The 27427-nt window shown below is 42.3% G+C and overlaps 1 protein-coding gene across 3 annotated transcripts in view; it reads right to left on the bottom strand.

Annotated features, from left to right (window-relative positions):
- The window catches only part of RASSF3 (Ras association domain family member 3), a 109290-nt gene that overhangs the window by 1787 nt on the left and 80076 nt on the right, over window positions 1-27427 (bottom strand). For all 3 annotated transcript variants that reach the window (XM_086748731.1, XM_086748740.1, XM_086748749.1), the window contains 3 exons: window positions 3091-3198; window positions 1487-1754; window positions 265-380 (listed from right to left, as the gene is read on the bottom strand). In XM_086748731.1, coding sequence (XP_086604857.1) covers window positions 265-380; window positions 1487-1754; window positions 3091-3198 — 492 coding nt within the window. The remainder of the gene's footprint in view (window positions 1-264; window positions 381-1486; window positions 1755-3090; window positions 3199-27427) is intronic.

Genomic DNA, 27427 nt, shown 5'->3' with positions numbered 1-27427 from the left:
ACTGGAACAGTATCAGGCACTCTCCTTGCAAATCTTAGGGATCTGAAAACATTTTACTCTTTTAAAGTGTTTTTTGTTCTGCTAGGAACAACGGGTCAGCCTAACCACAAATGAAACGTTTACAAAAGGCACAACATGAATATAACAATGACAAAAAAAAATCTGCTTCCAAAAAATCAATTGTCTTGTTAGCACAGATCAAACAGGAGCCCACTCATCCATGAAGTTAAACAAACACAGAAAACCAGCATGAGTGTAACATACCATGACTTCTCCAGTTTCATGCTCACGTAGAACAAAACTGAGCATTTCTGTTCTGGGGCCTGCCACCAAACGCAGGTAAAGGGGACGTTCTCGGTCCGATAGCTTGCATGTATAAACTGCAGAAAGAAATCACAGTAATTATCATATTTACTAATGATCTTTCAAACACTTTGATCGACTAATGCTAGCTAATGTCAGAACATTTCAGAGATATGCATGTGTAGCCACAAAATTTACACATTCTACATACTGTCTACATATTAGTCTACATACTGGTTTTGAGCAAATGAGTTTTAGGGAGAAGCTGAGCAGATGACTGATGGTAACAGTGCAACACTATATTCACATAGGAACAAAATGGCCTCTGATCACCACAGTGCACCATCTGAATACATGCAGGGGAAAAAAAAAACACAAGAAAAAATACAACACAGATCTGTTCCTATAACTAAGCATTTAAGACATCAGAGCCATGGTATCACCATTCCGATACCTTTTTCACTTAAAATCTCATACACAAAGTCTAAAAGACAACTCCGCCTGCCTGACATGGTTGGTGTGACTGACAGCCAGAAACATCTGAACTCCTGAAACTGCTCTCAATGTCCGTGGAAGAAGGTGGATTCTAAGTGCAAGAACACAACGTTGGCAAAATGCACTTTTCACTTAAAATACCTGTTGCATCTTCTGGCATTTCCAAACACAATATACAGCAAACTTCTACCAGCAGCCAGCGCACTGGGAGAGCTGCATGCACTACTTAACACACACGAACACAACGCACGTGCTCATGATGCTCGTCACCTCGAGAGCTGCCTGCCAATGCAGGGACTTCAGGTATCACAGACACCAAGGTTTCTCTTTTTTGAAATTTGTCCTGCGATTGAATCTCAAAAACCTGCAGTCTTTCAGCCTAGCTGAAATTTAGAGCCCTTTAAGGGGGCATGTTAAATAAAATATAATGGACTGCAAGGCACAGGAGATCTGCGTAGATGGTTTAGTAGGTTACTTTGTGTTTTGTGAATTATCCTGAAATATCCCCAAATCATTTACTCTCTTACACATGCTACTTTTCATAAGGAAAAAAGACAAGAGAGAGCAAGATTGTCACCTTCCCTTCACTTACTTGAGTTCTTCGACCCTGCTTATTTCAAGTATTCCTATAGCACAACTCCCTCCCTTAACCCCTTCACTCCTGAAACGCCACAGGCCTAACTTATACCTTGGTCTTCCTTGTGACAGCGTTTATAAAGTGCAAACTTCGCAGGGTTGTCAGCCACTAAAAACTTTCTGAGCAAGGCCTCAATAACTTCACGAACAGTGTTGGTGCTGCTGATGTGAAGGGTGTTCACGCAGCCGTCCGGCAAGTAAAAAGCAGTTTCATTATTGCTGTGAGCACACCTCCCCTGGCTCTGGGAAGACTGCACAGTGATCGGTCTGCATAGTTCCATCTGAACTTTGATGAAGCCAGTGTAAATCCCATTTGCGTTCTGCAACAGGAGGGAAGTGCCAAACTGTTAAAATCCGTAACAACCAGTTGTGACAGAGAAAGCAGATTAAAATGGTCATAGTGAACACAATTTAAATGCCACTGTAACACGTGATGTCTCGTACAAAATATATTGTTTCAATAATTCAGACTTTTATTCTTTCTGGTATTTCTGCTGAAATTTTTTTTTTTTCTTAATAACACTTACTGAATTCTAAAACTATTAGGATCTCATAAAGCAAAAGGTACTACAAACTAGTGATAAATTTTCAGATTAGGAGAGAACTGTGAAGTGAAAGAGACCACTAACATGCATCTTTAACAACAGATTTTATGCACAAATACAGACAATTATCTCCCGCATTTTAGTTGTGCTTGTCAAATTAGTCTAAGGCATTCAAATGCTCAAATCCTGTTATAATTCAAAAAGAATCAGAATAAATGCCAATGTACTCAAATTTTCAAATTATTTATTCCAGTTGCTTCCGAAAGACAAAACATCAAAACTGATCAAACCTTACTGAGCTAGAAAACTTTAGGCAATCCAGTTTTAGGCATAGTTAAGTCCTGACCCACATGCAAATACGTATCAAAAATCTTTAGTACATAGCTGTACTTATCTGGTTTAGTATATAATGGAATTTCAAAATTTCCATATACTACACAGCCACAGATATATGTAATGTATCGGAAAATCTAGACAACGCAACACCCGAGTAACAGCTTGCTAGACAGACAGACGTGAATTTTATTAGTATGGTCTGCCGTAGGCTGGGCTGGGCTTAGACCTGGCTCCACAATCCTTGGAAATGAAGTCTACACGGGTTCCATTGTCTGTATGGTCTGTGTTATGGGGGCGGGGGGAAGGAAGTCTCCTCATGCTGAAAACCTGTATGACTACAAATTAAGTCTACTATAATAAATATTGCATGTTTCAACTTTTCTCATTGGTTGAGCATCTTTATCTGAGAGATACCTGACAAAAATGTATCAACACACACAGGTTACATATATCCTCATGTTTACCAGTTGAGGGTTATAATCTGTCAAATTTATACCCGAGTGTCAACTGAGAGTTTAACTTAAACACATTTCAAATGACATATTTCTTCCTACTGCAGTTTGTTTCAATCCATATGTAAAGAGAGCTACCTGGATAAAAACATTTCAGACATGAGCTTTAATTTCCAGATCCAAGAAAAAGGCTTTTATAAAGCCATTAAAACAGAGACAGTTTCATATGTAAGATGCTGAGAATAAAATTATTCACAATGCATTACAAAGTTACAGTTCAATTGCTCCTATTAAAAATTACAGGAATCTTATGCTAAACTTACCAAGGTCATCTTTAATTTATCAGTGACAGATGAATTATAGCTTTGTATCTTCTCTTTAACTTCTTCTTTACTGAGATAAACATGAGGTTCTCTCTCCTTCTGATCATCCTTTAACAGCAACAACAGAGAGAGCAGTTTTAGAAAGCAAAATAAAAACCAACTATTTTATGACTTTGGATATGAGCATTCTTAGTCCAAATGGTAATTATTCCACAGAGGCTCAACATTCAGTAATTAGCTGTACAGCAACAGAAAGGATTAACAAATTAGACAAATCAAACAGAACACCACTTGGACTGAATGGAGAGAGTTAAATCAACACACCCAAAGACATTTGTATCCTTTTTTTTGCCAATTGTTTTCATTCAAATATTTATCAGCAGTATGTAAAACAGCTCAGCTCATTTTACAGCTTGATTTGCTCATGTCAATGCTATGCAATACTCTTAAGAATACAGTTGCAATTTTCATGAAATATTACTTAGGGCACAAATGAGTATTTCTAAACAAATTAAGAATACAAATGAAAATAGCAGCACGTAGAAGCAACACCAACAATCCCCGCCTGTGCCAACAACGTAAGAGCATCCCTGCATTCCAACGTGACAGAGAGCATGTTATGCACGGGGTCACTGACTACTGCGTGAACCACTGAAATTAACTCGCTAGCTATACAATGTTACACCAAATTAATGTTTTGTTTTTTTTTTTTTCCACGGGGATGGCCCTATATATTTTTCAACTGCTGCTTTTATGAGCTTGCTGTGGATTTTACACGCAGCAGTAAAACTAATCCCTGGAGCTGGACTTTATCCAAACAAACATTTGTTCCCAATGCATATTCCTGCAGCACACCAGCGTTATAAATACACTCTGGTTCCTACCACTAGCATAAATGCCATATATAGTATGACAGAGTTTCAACTCTCAGCTCTAACAATTTAAGACTTCACTTAGAAAGGGAGAAGGCTTTGAAGAAGCTCACAGCTTTCAGGGTACATCTCAACACAGGAATATACACTGACTGTATAGACAAACTGTCAAGTCGCAGTAGTCCAACCTATCCTCACAAGCACATCCCAGAGGAGCTCATCCTAGAAAAGGACTTCCCTGACTTCACCGGCCAGTCCCGTATCACAGTCTTTTGGACACCACTCAACACACACCTTGACAGGCACTTCAGTCTGCCAGAAACAACCCCAAAGATGAGCACATCTGGTGTGGAGCTATAAGCTTCTGTTTGCCAGAAATAATCTGCAGAAATTTTTCTGTCTCCTAATTTAAAACCAGCTAGTTTTAGCTCTTTGGGGCTTAGTTTTTCTTTTCCTAGATGGTACTTTACTAAATGACATGCTGGAGCGGACTTTTTTCCCATGGCTATAAAAAGAAAGGTGTGGTCTGAAGGGAGAACTGGAAGCCAGAAACCTTGGATTCTGATCTGCGCTCAGATACCGGTTTCCTGCGTAACACAGAGAACATACCTTTATTTCACAGATCAGGAAACTCAGGCAAAAATGAACACCACTAAAATACAACTCTCCTGTTAGTTCCTTAAGCACAACTCTAAGATTGTGTAGCATCCTGCACAGTTGCCAGACCCCACCTAGTCTATTACAAAATACCAAATTACTAAATGTTTTCAGAATTCAAGTCTCTATTCTAACTAGAGAAATTACGTTTTCTTGCCCTTCTACTTTTCATCTTCCCCCTCCCCCAAACTGCCATAATAATGACAGATACAGCTTCATCTAAATGCCTTACTTCATCTCCCCAGGGACTCTTGACCCTTTGTAGCGTTCTATTCAGGAGCAAATGAACAGTTATAAAATAAAGCAGGTACAGAAAAGAAAAAAAAAATCTAAGTAATTTTTTTTCCCTCTGAAATAAAAATAAACGTTATTGCTGTTTTCATGCTTAAAATAAGTATCAAAAGCAACAACCTGTAGTCTGACTCTGGAAATATGGACACTCTAAATGTTGACTTCAAATAATGTTGTGGGAGTGGGCTGGGACAACCTTTGCCGTGGATACCAAAGGGACAGGGAACAGTCTGCAGGTCTCTGGCCATGAAGGTCTGACAGAGCATTTGCCATCTCTGTATGACTGATCTCAAGGCTTTAACCTGGAACGTTCCCAGTCTGTGTAGGTGCAGACGAGCCCCTCCACACAGATACCAGCCAAGACTCATCCCTCAGAGCTGAGCATGCTGTGGAGTTCATACCTCTCCATTCTGCTAACGCTATTGATACTGAACTTCCAATAATGGACACCTCAGTTTTTGTATTTATCATTATTCCATTGCTAATTGTTCAAGCAGGTACCTCTCATCTGCCCTGCTGGAGCTGATTGTCACCAGGATTACTGAAGTCATCCACAGCATCCATTATTATCAAGACAAAACATTAGTCAGAAAAGAGGAAAACACTCACTGCCTTTCCTGTGCTCAAACCACAATGTATTTTTCAAAAAAACCAAAACCAAAACCCACTTCACATTAACTTCCGTGCACCTCAAGAGATTTAATTTCACAAAAAAGACTTTTAGTAACTGTAGGTGACAAAAAGAACCTATTGCCTTTAATGAGGTAGTGTAAGTTCACAAAGCTGACAACTAGAAAGCAACCTGTCTATATTATTAAAAAAAAAAAAAAAAGTGAGAGAAAAAACTTGGTAAACAAATCAGCAAGTATGAACAGACAGCAAGTAACTTTCTCCTGTTTTCATATAGGAAAGTTTTCACATACATTTCTGTTCTCCCAAGAAGTCAGATTTTTCTAGCAAAGTGACAGATATTTGGCCAGTTTAGAAAAGACACAACCCCATGAGATCACTTAAGTCCCGTGGATTGCCAAGGAACTAGGCATGATGAGTGAAATTCAAGCACGATGCCCAAGCAAGCTAATTTCTGATAGACTCGCTTTGGTGATGCCTTGGAGTCAGGTCTGTAACGCATATCAGAGAACATAGCGCCAGACATTAAAAAAGCTCTTGATAGAGCCAAAGGTGTTTGCAAGACCGGGCTTGAGGGTGCTGGAACTGATGGGAACGACAGGAGAGAAAGGGGTGGCTGCATGTGTTGGTGATGAGCTAAAGGCAGCAGCTCAATCAGGCTGGTAGTGAGGAGGACAGAGAATCAACTGATGTTCAGAGTAACGCCAGCCTTCTCAGGTGTGGCTCCACTACAGAGCCGTGGGCCACTGGGCATCACCAGGAGAACTGTCATTCCCTTGACTGAGTTAGATACGATTCCCTACTTGAACTGGAATTTCCACCTTCTTGTATCGGCACCAGAGGCCAGGCAATTTTGTCAAAGTCTAATTCAGCACACAGAAAACACAGAGTCCTGTTTACGCGAAAGCTGAGGTAATCTCCTTCTACAGCATACTGCCAACAAGTGTCGCTGTAAGTAATTTTCTAAACAACTAAAGCCTGTGCCGCAACTAGTTTTAATAGCATGTAGATTATGCAAAACTACAAACCGAATAAAAAAAAAACAACAACAAAACCTATTAGGATTAAACCATTAAAGAACAGACCCAAATCCATTCAAGAAAAATTCTATCAGCAATAGACAGAAACGCTGTTTGCTTCAGTCATCATTTTCACTCCAGTCCACTACCTTTGATCATCAAGACCACAGACAGCGAACAGTGGAAGATATCTGTCACAGGAAAGGAAGCACAACTCTATCCCACTGGAAACCCAAGCCCGAGATCTTCGTGAATGAATCTGGAGATACCTTCTTTTGTGCACTCCAACTGCACACACATCAGGGCACACTACTTCACCCAAGCAAACAAAAACTCCTCGCTATAGAAATCACACAGACTGCAGAGACAGTAAATCCCACATGACTGCTGTCAGGAGAAAGCCGAGGAAGGAACACCTCACTGGGTTTATTATGAACAAGAAAGCCTCAGCCCACTATGGTTCACTGGGTCAGCTGCTCTCAGTGAATATCATTAAGCAGCACACACAGATTTTAGGCATCTGTGTATTTTAGTTTTCCTAATTATACTTAACCAACATGCAAAGAAAAGCTGACAAGATGGCATACAGTTTTTTTCCCCAACTTTCCTGGCGCTGAATTGCTCTCAGTATAGAGTGGCACTTAACTTTTGCCATGCAGCTTTGTCTAGCCACGCTTAAAGTTAAAATAAATAAGTTTTCTTTGACCAGTGTACTTAAAGGTGGAGGAAGACTTGGCAAACTCATTTCCCACAGTTCTCTTATTTCCTTCTGAACTCACAACAGGACCCACTAAAAGAAAAGTCCTCTGCTAACTCTGCTTAGGTCCAGCAGATCGAATTCCACTTTGTTATCTCAGCAGGTAAATTTATTACCTGTGGAGGACCTTGAGTCATCCAATACAACAGCAGAGTAACAGCAGCAATCAACTCATCTCTACCATGCTTTACGATATGCTTGTATCACATTGCCCTGAAATGGCCACCAAGTGTCTGGAGCCACACCTGCTCAGGGTGGGACTACTGGGAAAGCAATTATTTCAGCCTCAGCTGTTTGAAACAAAGGAGCAATGACATTTCAGAGGCGAGATTTAGATGTTACAGCCAAGCACGTCTGTCATCGGTTCTTGTGACAGTTCTGTCTGGCCTGGTGAAAGGAGAAGCCACTCTGTGTCACCTGGTGGCTCACCCAGCCCAGGACAAAAGCTGCTTTTTCCACCGTGGCCCTCCCGTGCTCCCTGGTCACGCTCTGCAACCCCTGGCACAGCTCCTCGGAGCCAGCGCACTGCCGAGGTGCAAGGGGCGGCATGCTCCAGCCAGCCTATTCATCCCTAGGCCGATTCTGACGCAGCTGATTCATCTCCAGCTCCCTACAAAACGCCCAGCGTGCACGCCTCGCAAAATCTGTATGTTGGAAATTGTGAAACTGCCTTTCTTCAAAAGTCAGGCCTGGTGATGAGTTTCCTAACCACAGATCCTTGCGTATGTGTCCTGGTTTTGGCAGGGATGGAGTTAATTTTTCCTCTCAGTAGCTGGTATGTTTTGGATTTTGTGTGTGAAGAATGTTCATAAACACCCTGATGATACCAGTTGTTGTGAATGAGACCAAGGACACCGTCCTGCTTTCCAAGTCTCGCTAATTTGCAGATGCAGGAAGCTGGGAGAAAGACAGACAGCATAATTGATCCAAACTGGCCAAAGAGAGTATTCCATGCCATAAACGTCATGCTCAGTATATAAGTGGGGGCAGGCGAGGGTGGGTATCTGCCTTCCTGGCATCCATCCTTCCTGCTTGTTTTTGCTGGCATCGTTCCCCCTACCTTGCTGGCTCCCTTTTGCTCCTTTGCTTGCTGCTCGGTTTTGTTTCCGTGATCGCTGCTCGGGACGGGCTGTATCGGTCATTGGGACATCGGGTGGTGAGAAAACACATATTGTTCACTTTGTATATTTTTAACATCCTTATATTCTGTTATTATTGTAGTTTTCCCTTTTATTTTAGTAAATTGTCTTCATCTCAACCCACGAGTTCTCCTTCCTTCCCAATTCTCTCCCCCATCCCCCTGGGGAGGGGGAGAGTGAGCGAGAAACTGTGTGGTGATTTGGGCTAAACCATCACAGTATGTCACAGCAGCACAGGGAAGTATAAGCACAGTCAGCGGAGCTGTTCACACTGTGTCATCTTCTGTCAGCCAAGACCTAGATGTCGCTGGGCTTAACAATGGCACTTCTGGGTGCCAGTGTTCAAAAAAGGAATTTTCTCTATAAAAAGAACCCACATGAACACTTCATTATTATTTTCATTTGAAAAAATAATAAAACCTGAGTTAGGTGTGACTCCTCCATCACTTAGCCAAATGATATTCTCAAGAATGACCGCCACGTCATCACCCCTTCCTCCTCCCAGCCCAATTAAGTGTGTTTTCCTCATCAAAGCTCCTGGTCTCCTTCCATTCCCAGGTTCTCATGTTATCTGCTACTTCCTCAGCCCAGCACAGACGTGAAAGATAAAAACTAATCTCAAGGAGACAGTTGGATACACCAGAATCCATACAGATGATGTATCTGGGCCCAAAACACTACTTCTAGTCCGAGCTATTACCTTTATGAAAATCACGCTGTCCTTCCCAACGCTTATGGCGCACACCATTGGTGACCAGTTGTATTAAAGTCATTCCTCAGGTCAACTAAAGCAGCATTTCATTCTCAAATGAAATTCCTAAGGAACAGCTGCCAGTGAGAGGGAAATGAGGCAAGTGCTTTCATTTCCCCAATGGGAATAGCTGGTCTTTCGTTAGAGCTCATGATGCAATGCCTCTTCACAGTTGAGCTTCCTCTCAACAAAAAGGGCAGAAAATGTTTTTTTTCTTCACCTCCTCCACCCCCCATGCACATCTCATTTATTGTATCGCAGATGTTTAGAGAAGCAACACTCTCTTTTTAACACTTACGCTCAGTCCAAAGCCCCCCCCAGAGACTAGCTCAGCATGAATCCTCAAGGAACACAACTAAAACTGCACAGATCACAATTAAAATGAACTGCAAATCAAGTTGTGGTCCCCAAAAAGAAGAACCGCATCACATCTGGGACTTAATAAAGTTCAAGTCTCACGGTTACTGCCAAACCCTTGTCCTGCATGCAGTAAGAAAGTGCTAAGCTCAACAGCTAGCAAGCTGCTACGGGATGTGGCTGAGAAAAAGAGTTCCACAAACAAAGAAAGCCCCAAAACCCTGATGCCTTTTTCCTCAGGATCCTTGCCTTGAGACAGATGCATGGGTTCCCCAAACTGCTACTATAGGCTCCTGTTCATGAAGGGACACAAGAAAGTCTCACTCTTCTATCTAATCTCTTATTTTCACAACACTTCTAGAAATTAGCATCTTTTCAGGAATGAGGAACTAAGCTCCTCTTAAAAATTTCAGCTTGACAGACAAGAGAAAATATAATGGACAAAAGTTTAACCTATCCCAGGAAAATATTAAAGTCTTTTCATAAGAAATCTGAAGAACTGAAGACCTGTAGGAGCTCAAGCCAACTTTTAAGCCATGTCAGTCCGTATTCCCTGCCCCCACATTTTCTATTAATCCCACACATATAGAGATCCTTGCTTCAATCAGATGAATGAAGATGCCCTGATCATGCTGTAAATTGTGGCCAGGAATAATTTTTAAAGCAAAGCACTGAGGCTTTGACAAATGAGAAATGAAGTCTAATCTACACTAAAACAAAACAAACTGAAAAACCTAAGTCTTGTTTAGTCATAAAAATTGCAGCTGATGCATCCTACTTACACCACGTTTGCACTAAAGAAAATATTAATAATACTGCTATCATACAACAAAAAAGCTCAGCAGAGAATTCAGGAAGAAAAACAGAGAGAAGGACTTCTGATCTCAATTGTTGCTACTTCTACAAGACGACTCTCTTTCCTACAGCCTGCCAGCACTCCCACAGGAAAAAAAGAAAGAAATTGAAATTTTGCAATTAAATTATTTTGAAACAAACATCTCTCTCTTCCTCATCCTGAGAGCAGAGCATCCTCCTGAGAGCAGAGCAGCTTTGCCAGCAACAGCAATTTCTCCTTCCATCCTGGGGCAAGCCTGCACTCAGATGATGTGCTCTTCCTTCATTTGAAAGCCTGAGAATCACCAGGTCCAGCTACTGGCGATGTCCCTCCACAAATGGTCAGAGACACCAGTAGCCAGAAAGGTATGGAGAAGAGAAAATGGGAGCAGGGTGGCCAGAGAGGAGTATCAGCATCCAAGCAGCTCCAAGCATTGCACCTTGTCACGTAGCTGCACCTTGAAATGTTTTTATTCCTCTCAGGGCGAGGTTGTTCTCTGGGTCAGGGATGGATGTTCTCTGGGATGTTCTCTTGACAGGATGGATGTGGGCAGAATAATCTCTGCATCTTTAGTACCTTCTGCTTTCTGCACTCAGTGTGATCCAGTTCCCACCCCCGCCAGTGCCACACAGGGCAAGGAAAGAGTCTGGTTTTTGTTTGTTTTTTTTTTTTAGCAAAAGACTTTGTTTTTCTAAGCAGGTTTGGCTGACCTGAGTCTTAAATCATTATCCTGACAGACAGAGCGAGCTCAGGAACAGCCTGCACCGTGCCCTCCTGAGGCAGCAAGAGAAGCGGTGCCCTCCCAGGTCAGGTCTGCGGTACATCCAGCCTGGTACTCTGCCTCTGACAGCAGCAGGAATAACGGCTATTTCAAGCGAGCACGTGAGCCTTTTCTGCAGCCTCACTGCTGGCACCCACAAGTGCTGTAGCAGGAACTTAGACGGCACCTCCCTTCCGAGCCTTTTCGGTGTCCATTTTTGGACCCGGTGATTATGCATGCACACAAACCCTTTTTGAACCTTCTGACGCGGCCCGTCTCTACATCTCCTGTGGCAGCAAGCTCCAAAAATTCATAACTGCTGTGTGAAGAAGTACTGCCATCTGCTTTAAGATGATCGTCTATTAACACTGAAGATAACTTCTGTCAAATATATTGAGTGTTCCTCAATCCCAATACAGCACGATCTGGTGAACCAGAGTTTCAGGTTCAGCTTATCCATCACCTTTGTGATTTTGTAAACCGTGACCATATGCCTCCTTTTTTTCTCTCCAAAGTGAGCAGCCCTGGATTCCTTAGTCTTTCCTAAAGTAGCTGCTCCATCCTCTCAATCATTTTAGAGAAGGGCAGCTAACTGCAGTAGCCCTTCCTGAGACGCAGCGACCCGAGTTGCATGACATGGGTGCACTGAATTCATGACATGGGTGCACTGAAGTTCAGTGCGCTTGTTAATTTGTACACTCCAGGTCTGTGAAAAATCTCTACCTAAGGTACCCGTGATGCAATGTGGTCTCTCTTCCAGGGCGCTTCCATAGTGGTTAAAGACATCCCCGTGCAACTACCACAGCTTATAATTTTCGTATAATTTTACAAGGTACAGGCATTCCAGTTAGTAAGTAAACACTTGCTATTTTTAGACTATTTTCAGTTTTTCCCAAATACCATCACACTGTGTGGCCTGGCACACTGCCGAAAGCACTGAATAACAAAGGGTAAAGTAAAGCATTATGGCTCCTGCCTGACCTCTCTGATACAAACACTCACGTGTTTGTACGGTGAATATTTTTAAGCAGCAGAGAAACAAACCAAGAACTCTAACTTCCCTTTATTCCTTTTAACAAATTATTTTCCTTCAAACAGAGGCAACATAAACACAGTTAATGTTCAGGCATTGTGAAAGGAAGGCTAGAAAAAGAAATCTATTTGTTGGTGACATTAACATTGCTGCTTAAGTTTCATTTAAGTTTATCATGATCTCACCTCCGAAAACCCCTGGTTACAAACCCTCTCATACCCTATATGGCTGTACCGTAACTACTGGCATGCAACCCAGTTTTCAAAAGCCACTCATCTGTTTAAAGTGAAAACCAACTGTATGATGAATTCTATCTGAGGCTTGGCATTACATTCTGTCCCCAAAGGCAGAACAGGTTTTATGCAGATTTGTGGGGTTTTTTTTTCCATATTATGACATATTTTTCAAGTAATAGATTAAATGACTTCAGTAAAATTTCACAGCTGTTTCAATTTTGCGTATTTCAGTAAAACCAGATGTAAGAAACACCTCAAACAGCAAACAACCACCTTCAGGTCTCTACAGAAAAAGTATGAGTTTTCACTGCTGGCTATTTAAGCAGATAAAGGAGTTTAATGAAGTAAAATGGATTATCGGCCTTTGTGACCTGTACAACAAAATCTAGCAGACAGCGAAACAAGCTTATACAAGATATCGTACAGAAAACCAATTAGTGTATCTTGAAAAGAAGGTTAAGCATGGTCTGGAACCTGTCCTTTTAATACAGTCAGCAATCGGACAAACAAGCAATATTGGGACCCTGGGTCACTACACCACAGTATTTGCAGGTGACCCTGCAACGCAAGAATCCTGCACATGGTCATGGCCCCACCAACCAACTAATTTTTGTTCAGATTTGTTCTACACGAAAGAAAAACACCAAACCTCTTAAAAACTGCACAGTAACAATTCTTACCTAGGAAACATGATGGGCTCTTCTGACACAGCACAACCCTGACAGACAGTTTTTTCCCTTATCACAGACACTACAACGAAAACAATGTTTTTCAAAAAGATGCAGGGTCTTCTCAAGGAAGTGCTGATCACAGGGGAGAGTTCCCTGTTTAAGGAACATACAGTTCCCTAAAAAATTCAAGAAGTTACTGTTACTGTCTCTCTCTTGGTCAACCTGGCGCTGATCTCATATTTTAAACTTTTCTGAAGGGAAAAAGCCCTCCTCTACCACACATGCGTCTCAAAACCCCACAAAATTTAGCAAGTACAACTATCTTTTTCAAATAAAATCTGCATTTTAAAAGGCCTCAAAAGCCCATAACAATAACCTGGGGATAGATGAGGGGGAAGTTAAAAGTTGTAAGCAATTACTGGTAACTTTAGTAAACTGCACATTCTCTAAGCCAAAGAAGCTGAAGTATCTTCTTAGTATATTGAATGTGATCACAATAAACCTGTCATAGGTGTTTAGTCAATTGATTTAACTGCTGCTTTATACTCATATCAAATGGTAAGAGCCAAAAACTAACTCCATCTAAATTAATAAAGTTTTCCATGACTGCAGCTCTCCCTCAACAGAGCAAGTTAGGTTTCATGAAGTAAGCCCGTAGGAAATATTTTTACGCCAACACTACCTCTCTTACTGCACTTTGTGCAATTAACACTCTACACAGCTTCCACAGAAATATTTAAAAAAAGGAACCGGTCTCTTCAAAGAGGCATCCAAATTAGGGATTTCATATAGTGCAAACAAAAGGAGGCACCGCTGCAGTCTTGCCTGCATGAAGGATTTCTTTTTCCTTTTACACTCCAGAAAATTTGTATTACCTGGCACATTTAATTAACAGCTAATACTATAACGACTGCACCCTCCTGTACAGCCTTATATTAGCATGTTTTATTAAAAATAGGGTAGTATCCAAAAGACATTACAGAAGCAGCATACTACAATCATTAGCTTTACCTACTACTGCCAGATCTGATCTGGCAAAAATTCAGTTCAGTATTTCAGGAAAGAAGAAAAGAGCAGGAGGCAAACTAAGTGACCATCCCAGCACCACTACCATGTACTACTACATCGTAAATTTAAATTGACCTTAATGATAGGATTTTACCTCTCGCTTACATCCCCAGCTTTAAGAGGTCAAATGCTGAAAAATAGTTACCAGAACCCTTTAGTCAACTATCTGTCTCAAGGGTGCAGCAAACAGGAAATGTTCTGGTTCCTTCCCCACCTTGGTTCAATATGACTGGAGTTCCAGTTTGAACTTACTAAAGCTTCAGAGCTCAGATCTGACTGCTGTTCCAGTAAGAAGGAAGAGAAAGAAAAAGCTTGAACCAGTCTTGGATCCAACTTTGCTGCAACTCCCTGGTCTGAGACTTATTTTCATCTTGCAGATGATGAACGAAGTTGAGGGGCTTAGATGAGAAGGAAGTAGCAAAGGCGGCCGTGGGCTGCTGGACCTTAGCCATCCAGCTCCATGCCACCACCCACAGAAGTTCACATCCTAGCGACCACAGGCTTGCATTGGTAAGGGGGTACTCGATCCTCAGATCTCTGCACTGTGAGGAAACTGAGCAATTCATTAATCAAAATTACGCCTTGAATAAACTCATCATCATGGTAATGATAGCCTGCTTTACAAGTTTTAATCCCACGTTTTAATCTACACTCTGTTTTTACTACTCACACATATATTTAAACAGACTAACAAGCACTTCAGCTGCAAGCAGAGTGGGACTAAGAAAAGGGCAAGATTCTTCAGAAGTCATATGTTCTCTAAAGAGAAAGACAAAACACACTACTATCACATTATGAAAATGGAGAACTGCCACCAACTTACCTAACTCAACCCTTTTTGCAAAAATACACTTGCCTAGTTTCAGTATGAAATTGTTTTCCAGAATACACACACACACACACACATTTATTTCTCACAAATGAATCCAGATGCCTCAAGTTGTAGATACTCATGCTGGGACAACTGAAAATATTACTGCTTTTAGCTGTATGCCTGCTTCTCTGCTAGATGCTACTGCTGCCTCAGAAACCAGCGTCAGCTGTCATAGTCCTCCTCCAGTAACAGACTCACTACCAGGCCGCAGATGACTTCTACAAATCCAGGAGGCTCCTTTCTCAACTAGGACAAACGTGGAATTTTTTTTCTTTTTACAGGTGAAAAAGAACAGGATAAACAAATTGAAAACAAAAGAACTAGCAGGAAAGTAGGGGCTTTGTTTTATTTTTGTACAGGTTAAAAAAAAAAGGCCACAGATTATAGAAATAATCATTTAAAAAGTCTGCAGCATAAGAGAACTATAGTGCAATAAACACTTTCCCACACAGGTCCCAACTTACCCAAACAGTGTGCCAGCCTGGTGCCATGTATCAGCAGACAGTTTACACCACTAACATCTCCAGCGGCGATGTGAGCATGCCGCTCCCTCCCAACCAACCCACAATTTCTGTCTGAGGGCAGACAACTCCATAGATAGTGAGTCACTTCAGAATTACAGGGCAATTGTTAGAATCGGATATTATTTTTTAAAATGGTATCAATAAAATAGTGGGGTGATACTAGTGCTATTTAGATTAACGCCGGTAGGACACAGTGGAGAGAGGAGAACAGAGTAGGAGGTCACAACGGGTAGGCTTTCAAGGGAGGTGTGAACAGAAGGCTTTAGAACATGGTTAATAAATATCCCACTGGAAAAGCTGGATAAACAAACTTTTCTTCTGAGGAAAGGTCAGGAGAACAGCAATTAGGCTGCACTGGAGAACAGGGCTTGCTTGCTTACAACCTGATGCCATGGCCCGACTCCAAACACAAGTTATTTTGCCATGCTGGAGAATGGCCACCAGGAAACCAGAGAAGGGGAGGGGGGAAATTACATGCTTTGTTCTTAAGTAGCAAGTGGGAGAAGGTGTTGATTTTACAACAAAAAGTTCAAAAGTTGTTCTTTTTTCTTTCCAAACAGCTATTTCCCCGCTTTTTTATGGGCAGGATGTTACAGGCACAAGGAAACGCTGCTGCTACTCCACCTTTCCTTACGCCCAACTTCTGCTTCAGGAAATATAATCACAGAGGCACGAGATCTCTTACAGCTGATACACATTTCAGGTGGAAGGAGAAGAGAGCCTACTAGAGTTTTTCATCAAAAAAAACCCAACCCTTGTTAATGTTAGAGAGAATGGGGAGAACCAGTACCCACCACACCCTCTGAAAAAACACTCTCAGAAGACAGGACACGTTAAAAACGATGGGTCACCTGATGGACAAGCATGGGAAAAGCTGAAAACAGGAGAATCAAAGTTTCCTCAAATAAACCACGAATTCTGCAAAGCAACACTACAAATTAATTGCCTTTTATTAAAACTCCCTGAAATATGTTTCATGTACTTCAACAGAAAATACTATCCTAAACTAAGAATCTTGATGTTTAATTCACAATTTTAGGGGGCAAAATAAAGCAAGCAACCTGATATAAACTCCATTTTGACAGGGGAGCAAAATGAAAGTTAAAAAAAAAAAACAACAAAAAACAACCCATCACCCAACTGGAAACACAGCATTTACCTATGACTATAAACTTAAACTTGTTAAGTTACTAAATTATACCACTAACTTCTCTTATTAGAAGTTTATCAAGCTCAGGAGCCATTCTTAGCTTACAAATACACACAGGTGCACCTAAAACTATTCAGTCAAGGGGAATCTCTTCAGGAACGGGAAAAAACAAGAACATACCTGGAACTTCTGCAAACACAAAAGCATTAGTCCTGTAAACAGATCAGCCAGCCCACATCCACTCTTCCACTGAGCATATATAACATAGGTCCACTAACAAGACCTCTCTAACTGCAGGCTTGCCAGGTGTGAAAGACCTTGGCTTTACACCCCTCAAACCTGTAACGAATTAAAAAGGTTTTTTTTCTTGTGTTCCAAACCTGAACAGGCCAGGTTTGACCAGAACAGAATTTACCCAGAACACTGAAATTCAACCAAATTTCTATCAATAGCTCCTTTGTGCAACCTGATTACCAAACCTCTTCAAATTCACAAATGTCACAGGTTTGTGTGAAAACCTGTTCTGTAACACCCAGTTGCATGGGATGAGGAAGGGGGAGAACAACACACTGTTGTTTCCTACGCAGCACCCTGGCCAGGCAATATCATATTAAAATGCAAGACACAAGGAGCAGACCTGCAAATGGCAGACAACAGAATAGTGCAGAAAAGGTATTCAATTTTGTCTTTTTTTAAAAAGACATTAATTTAGCATTCAAATAATCATTTCTGTCTCACTAACTTGTATTACAAATGCCGAAAGTCACAGTAAAAAGCATCACCTTTGCCTATAAACTACAAGGCATCCCTGAGCTTAAGAAAATTCTCTCAAGATGGCAGAGCCTGGTCCTTGATTATTAGGACTATTCACTAGTAAGTCCTAAGGAAAGTTATTCATGCAGTCATTTATTAGAATAATTGGTAAATATTAACAAAAATCAGTGTAGTTACTTACACAGGCTCTATAAACATACCGAGGTGACACACGCTGATACCCAACTGATGCCCATGGGTGCACACACGCAGGAAAGACACGCTTTTAGAAAAAATAACATGGCAACATCAAAGTGTGGAAACACTGGGACTTAAAGGGAGCTTACTACGTGCTCTTAATCAAATGTTTTTTATGATGCAAAGTAGGAAGAAGCCAGCCACAGCTGGCTGCAGTATTATAAAATCAGCATTTCAGAAAAAGAGCAGAGGCAATCTAAACAAGCAAACTACAAACGATGCAAGCGATCCTAAGAAAAGATAATGCTGTGGGGTGTACAACTTGAGATGCCGCCACACCTCCCAGTTTTGCTTCAGTAAGCTGCATTTTGGTTGTAATTTCTCAACCTAGTACACCTTACTAATTTACATTATTGGAAAATTAACAAGAGCCCCAAACATCTTACAGGCTTAACCAGACTAGGAAATACCACATTTCTACTAAGTCATAAGAAGCTTAGTGCTATCCGTAGGAAAGACACTGATCAAAACCAGCAACATCTTGACATTACTGGTAACATAAGGAGAGCGTGCTCTCCGCTCTTTGTACTCCTAAGCAGTTTTACATGACCACATAATTATACTAGAAATGAAACACACCTGCTTCCAGCCACCCTCCCACACGGACATGCAGTGTTTTGGGTCATACAGCCCATACACAAGACAGCCGAGGAGCCCGCTGTGGGACATGGCTTCCCAAAACCGATGGAGGGGCAGGCACCATGCAGACCCTGTGCCGCAGTCCCCTCCTACCACCGGAGTCCCATCTCCGTTCCCCAAGCTGCAAAGGATGAAGCTGGGCAAGAAATACCCACATTTTCCAAGATAATAAACCCTTCTGAGTGCCAGTTATAGAGCTGCCCTCCTTTCCTGCTCGGCACATCTCGGGAGTCCATCAGCCCCCGCTATTTGTTTTTCCTGCCCACGCAGGACACCTGTACCCAACTTGATTTCAAAACACTTTGAAGATAATTCGTGTGCACGTTAACAGGCAGGTGTAATGCTGTCAAGAAGTCATGCTCTTGTTTTAGTTAGTTCAGATGTTGCCTATAACAGAGGTAACAGAATAACTTTCACCACAGAAGTAGATTATTTTATATATTAGTAATAAGCAGAATCATAGAATGATTTGGGTTGGATGGGACCTTTAAAGACCATCTAGTCCACCCCCTGCAAGGAGCAGGGACATCTCCAACCAGATCAGGTTGCTCAGAGCCTCATCCAACCTGGCCTTGAGTGTTTCCAGGGATGGGGCGTCCACCACCTCTCTGGGAAAACTGTTCCAGCGTTCCACCACCCTCATTGTAAAAAATTTCTTCCTTATGTCCAGTCTAAATCTACCCTCTTTTAGTTTAAAACCATTACTCTCGTCTTATCACAACAGGCCTTGCTAAAAAGTTTGTCCCCATCTTTTTTATAAGCCCACTTTAAGTATTTGAAAGGCCACTATAATGTCTCCACCGAGCCTTCTCTTCTCCAGGCTGAACAGCCCCAACTCTCTCAGCCTGTCCTCACAGGAGAGGTGCTCCAGCCCTCTGGTCGTCCTCGTGGCTCCAGGGGAGCTCCAGAGCTGGACGCAGTACTCCAGGTGGGGTCTCAGGAGAGCAGAGTCAAGGGGCAGAATCACCTCCCTGGACCTGCTGGCCACGCTTCTTTTGATGCGGCCCGGGATGCAGTTGGTATACCTATCTACATGACAGGTAGATGACCGACTGACTGCTATAACTGGTGTTACACTCAATCTGGCAGGTCGGGGGAGGCTGCCTACCTTCAGGCACTGGAGTACCAACCCTTTGCGGTGTCTTGCCCACAAACTGGGGGCATAAAATGCACTCCTGTGTATTGGGACTGCTCATAACCTGTGCTCCCACCCCCTCCCAAATCTCTTTGCAAAATACGACTGGTTAAAAGAACGATCTGCCAGCACAACTGGAGATTCCTGGGAATATTTTGTGAATCAGCTGTAAACAGTAGGCTTAGCAAGCCCTTTCTACAACATCATAACAAGGAAACATTATTTCTGCACTCATAACCCCAACATTCTTGGGTTTCAGTTTACAGTAAGTGCCATATATCTATTTAACAGGACGTTTTGAAATATCAAGTTATCAGGAATACTGGCAATAAGATGCTAGATTTTCACATTAACTTTTCTAACATTACGAGATCTTCCAGATCTGACTGCTTCAGTGCAGAAAGAATATTCCCCCCTGAAAGGGCTACCGCCGCCTTCCACCACAACAGCTGTTTGCAAAATGTGATCTCTGTCTGCATCCAAAACCTCACTGATATTGGCTGCCTTGATTCGAGCTGTTTAAGTGACTGCGTGTTGCTGCTAGTGCTGGAGTAGAAAAAGCACTGCACAAACCCACTATAATAAGATCAAAAACTATGAATTAACATAAGAAAGAGGAGGCAAAAGAGCACAGCAATTCTCATTTAGATTTATAAATAACAGAACGTCACTCTTCCCACACCCAGGCAGACTTAGAAACTCCCAAAACCCAGCTTGCTTATTAGAAACAAGAGCCATTAAAACGCTGCCAGGGGACACCTGGCCCCTGAAGAGGCCTCTCATTTACTGTCTCTGCAGCTGGGCAATGGGGAAAGTCAGTATTTTTCACTCCCGCACTCAAACCAGGAATGAAGAGCCAGTTCAGGCTTTGCCATTAATACACACGTAGTTTTAAGGAGATGAGGTTTAATCTAGGAGTCTTTAATTGTATGCCTTGGAAGCAAAGTGCTGAGCAAGGGTAGGTTATAAGCTTTACTCTGAACTCCAAACATGACCACTAAGTAATGGGTTTGAGTACATTTCACTGGAAATAAGGCTATGGAAAGGTATTAAAAAAAAAAATGCTTTCAGGACACAAACACAACACACATCCAAGTGTCAAATTTGCAACAACAATGTGCAAACAGATTATTTTAAAAGAATACAGACCATTACCTCTACAGCACACAAATATGTATTGACTGAAATTATGGCAGACAGCAACAGGCATTTTTCAGTCAATCACAACTTTGACAAGTGTTAAAAAGCCTGAGCCAAGGTTCATAGTATTACATGTCAAGAAGACATTTTCCCCCCCTCTCAAAACCTCAGCCAAAACTGCTCCATTGCAGCAAAGGGAGAAGCTCTGGGTAAGCTTTGGGTTTGGCCACAACAGAAATTCATCCAAGTGCCTCTGGAGCAGCTGCGACTGTGAAGGGAGAGCTGTGGAATCCAGCAGGACGACAGGGAAAGGTAGCGCAGGCACAGCAAGCCAGGGCTGCGTGCCAAAGGAGACACGTTCAGCCGAGTTTCAGAATTGTTGCTCCCCCAAGGACCATCTACTGTTTAAATAAATGCCTCCGTCTTTTTTGAGCAGCATCGTTATATTTGTTCTCATCAAGAACCAAATAAAACCTTAGAACAAACGAATTCATTTATGGCTTATCACCAGTACATTTTTCCCCTCGCAGCACTATTTTCCTCGCACACTTGTAAGCACAAGCATTTTTAGGTGTTCTGTGGCCATACTTTCCATCAAACAACTGTAACTGTGAGCCTGAGCCTGCAAGATCCCTTGCTGCAGAAACTGGAAGGAGCCCAGTGAAGGAGGGAGGAACAGTGGGAGGAACCTTGAATGAATCTGACTTGGCAGGTTCTCTCCTTTTAGGGAAGCTGACTTGAGACCTGGTAGTAATTAGGATTTGCTGGGTGGTGAACATTCACATCTGCAAGCGAAGCAAGCACGTGCAGGATCTGTGCATTCTCTGCTACGTGAAGTACACACAGTCGCAGCCATAGATCCAAACAGATCAGAAATAGAAGACATTTCTTACTATACAGAGGAGGGAGCAAAGAGGGGGACAAGATGGGAAATGAGACACTGATTTGAATCAAAACACCTGAACAGTTTCATTCCCATCTCAGGTGATGCAGTGAGACAGGAGGAGCCAATTCCACCGGATAAACTCAAGTGCATCCTAGTGCATCCAAGATGCCTGCACAGGGCTGGCAGATAGATCAGAGGGTTAGTGGGATGCCTGCAACTCACCAAGTGGCAACAGGAGACCGGGCAGGATACACATCCCACAGTACCTAAAATGACCAGATACCTCTGGTTTAAGCAACTGAGTCCCAACTTACATGTTGACTTGGTAGGTGAGCTGAATTGCTCTCAGCTCCGCTGCCAGCATTGCCAGTGAGACACTCGCATTCACGCGCCTGCACGTAGGTGTTTCAGTTCAGAGCTGAATCCTCCCCCTTTAACACCAGCAAGAGACAGACTCAACAAACACAAAAAGATGGGGTGGCTTTTGCAAGTAACAGTTAATCTGTGGAATTCCATGTCACAGGACACCGAGGATGCTACAAGTCTACATGGGTGCAAGAGCAACTAGGTAACACACACTAGATAGCACAAAATAAAATAACCTAGATTGCAAATCACAAGAGGCTAGAATAGTGTTCTGGCAAAACACCACCATGGATTTGTCCTGTTTCTCTACTCTCCCCCTGGCACCTACCATTAGCAACTGCCAGATGGGATACTGGTCTTGCTTTTGACTTTGTACGGGTATTCACACATTCCTTATGTTTCAGCATCCACTGTGGAATTGGAATATCATCACTGCACGAGAGAGGAGCAAACAGCAGGTCCCAAACTGAAGCCTGGCTAACCAAGGTGACTGCTGGATGAGACCTGCACAGAGCCAGAGGTGAACAGCTGGGGATCACCCAATTCACCCCCAACACAAAACGGACTCCTAAAGCCAGAAACATGAGTAGTGGTGCACTTGCAGATGGGAAGAAGCTGTTGTTAATATGTTATGATTGGAAGGCACGTTCACAAACATTTGTGAAATATCATAGGGAAAAAAAAAAATCCATGTTGAAATGATTAATTCTTCTTTCAAAGTAAGCTTTGAGTACCGTGCAGGAAATTTACGACCTTATGCCACATGTTCCATAATAAGGAGAAGGGGAAGGACTCATCAAGATTAGCACCATATATTCTACAGGCTGGATGAGGCAAAGAGTCCGTGGGAGGGATGCTGGCAAGCAATAATGTAATTAAAAAAATGTAACCTAACCCAGAAAGACAAGGAGGAGAAATAACGTTGGCTTTTCCAAACTAGAGACAACTTGACTTAGCTATCCAGTGTTTTTAAAAATAAACAAACACACACTTGAATGTGGTCATTTACAGAAGAATTATTTTATTACCTAGAAAGCACAATCCAGAAGTAGAGTACCATAGAGCTAAGATTCATCAAAAAACTATGAAGACTACGATGAGACTTTACACTTAAGGACAAGGAGATGTTTTCAGATGAGAAGTTACACTTAACTTTGTATGACTAAGCCCTGGCATGCATATGCATATGTGCATACATATAATCTCATACCTCAACAAGAATTCTACTAAACAACTATTTATTTTTAAGAGATTTATGGTAAACTAAAAGATGTGGGAGTTGTGCTTGAATGAAAAAATAACCACAAGAATAGATGAAACACCGAAAAAAAAAAAGAAAAAGATAATTTTCTCACTTCCCTCCTTATTAAAATAGGCTGCAGCATATGTAACTTTCAAATAGACTTTTTTTCAAGAGCTCCTCTCTTGGGGGAAGAGTTTAGCTTTTTGCACAAATTCTCTGCAAAAGATTTTCTTGCTTTACTGTAGATGCTTTATTTAGTTACTACTTAAATTGTTGCATCTGATGAAACACTATTATAGTAATTGCTTTCTTCTTGTTCCTAATGCACTCCTTCTGTTCCTTCTCAGCACTGCATTAGTGCATTGTCCAGCTACTAGACATAGATGGGAGCTACTTGAAGTTCAGCAAGACTGTACCATTCTTCCCTCTTCTGTTCGAGCTGCATGAACAATTTTCAAGCACAAGTCTTGAATCTGAAGTCAGTGTTTTACTATTAAGAAGACCCTCAGCTTATTTCAGAGCTCTAACTGAAGTCCATAGAGAAAGCAGCAGTACAAGTTTTTCTGTTGCCCCGTCTAGAGAAAGTGTGGTCAACCCACCACGTGTACAGAAGACATTTTAGAGAGTAGCGGTTCAGAGGTGTCTCTTGAAAGAAAAAAAAATAATCTGACAAAGAGACCTCCACTCTCAAAGAAAGCCCAGCCCTCCAAATAACAGTACAAGCCTTGCAGAAGCCAGCTCTTGTTTCAGCCCAAGAGGCAGATACAAAATTGTTACAGCTGGCTTTCATTTTGACAGGTCAAGAGAGATCTGCAAATCCTACACACTTATGGCACATGAGAATTAATCTCTCCAGCCAGGGCAAAATGTAAAGCAAGAATTACCTCCTCTCTTTACAACCTTCAAGGGGGATAGAGACTCTTACTTCCCAAGATCTGCCTTTTCATTGCAGAAAGCATTAATGGCCTTCTATAAAGGACAAAAAAAACAAAAAAAACCAAAAAAAACCCCACCAAAACCAAAAACCACACCAAACCAAAAGGGCAGCATTTCTGCCTGCATACAGGCAAGGAAAGAAACAAGGAGACATATGGGAAGTTAAGCCCATAACATGTATGACCTTATCTAAGTAGGGATACCAAATAAAGAGTGACCTAGCGGAACAATCAGTTGAACTACCATCCATCTTGCTGCAAAGGATATTAAAAAAAAACCCACAAAACAAAACCAAACTCCACTTAAAAGGATAATAATGAAAAGTATGAGTAGACAGAATATCTGGACAAGAGTTCAAGATCGCATTCACGTTTCATGGGGTAATCGGATACTGCGTGGAAGCCAACATAACAGGATGCCCTTCCTGAGCAAAGGAAAAATTATCAGCTGGAACCTGAAAGGACAGCTTCTGTGTTCCTGGGTATTGGGGGGACCAAAACCTGGTTTGCAAGGTAACCCTCAGCCAATTCCTCAAACACAGCCTGCAGATAATCAGCAGTTAATGCCCTTCTTGCAAGACAGACCTTTTCCTGACTGAAAGGAACACTAATAGAAGTGAACACAGAGCCTACAGCATACACTGTACACGTGAAAAATACAGAGACTCTGTAAAAACCTACTTGCACACTTGTTTACACTTCCCTAACCTGGGTAATACAGCAGAATGGGACTGGTAGAGGCAAAGAGCTGTGTCTAGCACCACAGAAAAAGGAAACAGAAGGTCCTATGGCCTTTCCCTTGAAGATGCAAAACAAACAAACAAACAAACAAAACAAACCAGAAAACCAATTCAACTTCCCTTTATTCATTTTCACACTTTTTCCAGAAACTTGCATTGATAAGGAAGCTAGAGGTGGCTGGGGGAAGTCGTTTGAAAGTACTATCTGAAAAAAAATCCACCTCAGAATCCCACCACCATCTGTTGCGATTTTTAGCAGAGATGTATTTTAAACCACACAATCCCCTGAGGCATGCTGCCTCTCTCATTCGCCCCCTCTTGTAGTATTCAGAGAATTCTGCCTTGAGTAACAGAACAGGGAATCAGATTAAATGGAACATATGTGTCTTCCTACATCTTCTAAAGTCAGCGAGTGCATCTCAGCATTTTGCAAGTTCTGCTACTGCCCCAATTTTGGCATTTTCCCACAGAAAACCCCTGAGCTGAGGCATGTGTGGGGAGAAGATGGAATATTAACTTTTCCTGAATTCCAGTGAAGTAAAAAGGAGGTTATGCATCGAGATAGCGCTGCTCCAAGGAACTGCCAGCAGGTCAGAAGGGCAGTGTATGCTACCTGGAGACAGGGTAAACTGGAAAACCACCCCAGTGATAGCCGATACAGAATGACACAGATGGGGAATGCCCAATACTTCTCTCCCGTGACAGGGAGGGGAAGTCTCCTTGGCAGCTTCCCTGCAGGCAAGGCTTCTCCTGCTGCATCTTGTTTTTACCAGCAGAGCTCTGAAGTACACCTCATAGCCACCTGCAGAGCAATCGGCTCTGTGCCCACCTCCTGGGAGCAGATCTGGGGAAGCCAAGAAGCCCAGTATAGGTGGCTCTGTGTATGATGAGGTTGCACGAGCACAGTAAGGGAGCCAAGGCTACTGCAAATTCATCTGGTTGAAAAAACAGCAGTCTCCTACGCCAAGCTTCTGAAAGACACGGACTCCGTGAATGTAACTTAGCTGGTTGTCCCAAAAGAGGGTGGGTTAGAAAGAAAGTACATATCATCATCTGACCTGTCCCACAGAGATTAAGGCAGGAACACTGGCATTCAGGGAAAGGAAGCAGCTACAGAGACTAAATAGGCAGGGCAGCAAGTAGCTGCATGGGGAGCAGGTAAGTAGCTGTTATCTGACAAGGGAAAGGAGTGGCTGTAGGAGGTACCAGAGATCAAAGATTCAGTAAGTAGAGCAGGGAGGAGATTAAAGGGCTGAGCTGCAGACACCCACCCAATGCAGGCTGAGTCAGTACAACAGCACGGAAAAGGCCAGGGAGAGCTCAAGCCCTGGTGGAAAAGGGAGTCCTGCTGCACCCAAAAGACGTGCGGACAGAAATCATCAAAAGGAGAGAAAAAAAAAAAAAATATATATATATATATATACACAACAGCCAAGGTAGGACTGGGGACGAGGAGTCAAGAAAAGATACAAGCCACTGGTGTGAGTGGAAGGCAAACACAGCCACTGTTCCTACACCACAAGCACCTCCAGCACTGCAAGTGTCTCAGCATCAGGGTGCTCTTCTGACACGGCACCACCTTGCCATGTCAAACAAAAGTGTCCTCTAGCAAAGTCATACCACAGCAGCCTACCCGCCCGGGGGAGGAAACACTTTAAAGAAGTACTCAGGAAGTAATTTATATTGTATCCCAGTGTAAATGCTCAGTGGTCCAGGACATACAGATACTTCTCCTCAACTCAGGTTGAAGATTTACTACAGAAGGCCAGGAAATGGAGCATTACGCTTCCAGCTTCCAGCTCACCAGAATCCAACCCCATCCCAGGGAAGGCTCCGCCTTGGCTTGCAGATTGCCCGCTGTCTGGTTTAGCATAACAAATGTGCTTTGATCTCCCTGCAGCAGCTGCTGTCTTCCTGCCCTTCCTGGGCCACTCTGGGAGGGCACAGAAGAAGGTAAGCTACAGCAGCCTGGCCTGCAAAAACATCACTTCAGTCCTCCTTTCTTTAAAGATACTATCCACACTGCATGACAAGCGAAAAAAGGAAATGGAGATAAAGAAGAGCTGACTGCAACTAGTCAACAGACTGGTAGGTCAAGTGTATAGTTTGCTCGGTGATACAATAGACTAAGTAAAAAAAAACTGGAGGCAAGTATAGCTTGGTGACCAGAAAGAACAGCACAGTTGGCTGCCGCTAATAAAGATGGAGATGAGTGCCTCTCCTCACTGTGAAAGCCAAGGACAAAAAGCAGCACTTCACTTTTTGATAGTTAAAAAGCTAAAGGGATTTAAAGCGCATGTTAAAGGGAATGGAAAGCTGATTCTTCTACAGAGGTGCACTTTAGTTCACCCAGTGTCCTCAAATACCTGGAGGCAGCCATCGCTTCTAGCACGCATATACTGCACGTACCAAGTGTCTCGGAGGAGGCTGCTGCGTGTCACTGACTAACTTCAAATTAAAGCACGAGTCAAAAACAAGGTTGTTCCTATCGCTACATGTGAAACAAGCTTCTAAGAAAGCACTGCTGCCAAGTCCATTTTGTTTAAAAGTACCTGTCACAACAGCTAAGCCATTTTAGGAAGTGTTTAAAAAAAAGAATAAGCTAAATGTAGTGCTAA

Source organism: Chlamydotis macqueenii, chromosome 1 (assembly GCF_036417535.1).
Source record: "Chlamydotis macqueenii isolate bChlMac1 chromosome 1, bChlMac1.mat, whole genome shotgun sequence".
Classification (NCBI taxonomy): Eukaryota; Metazoa; Chordata; class Aves; order Otidiformes; family Otididae; genus Chlamydotis; species Chlamydotis macqueenii.
Note: the sequence above shows the minus strand (reverse complement) of the source record. Positions and strands in the feature narration are given on the sequence as shown.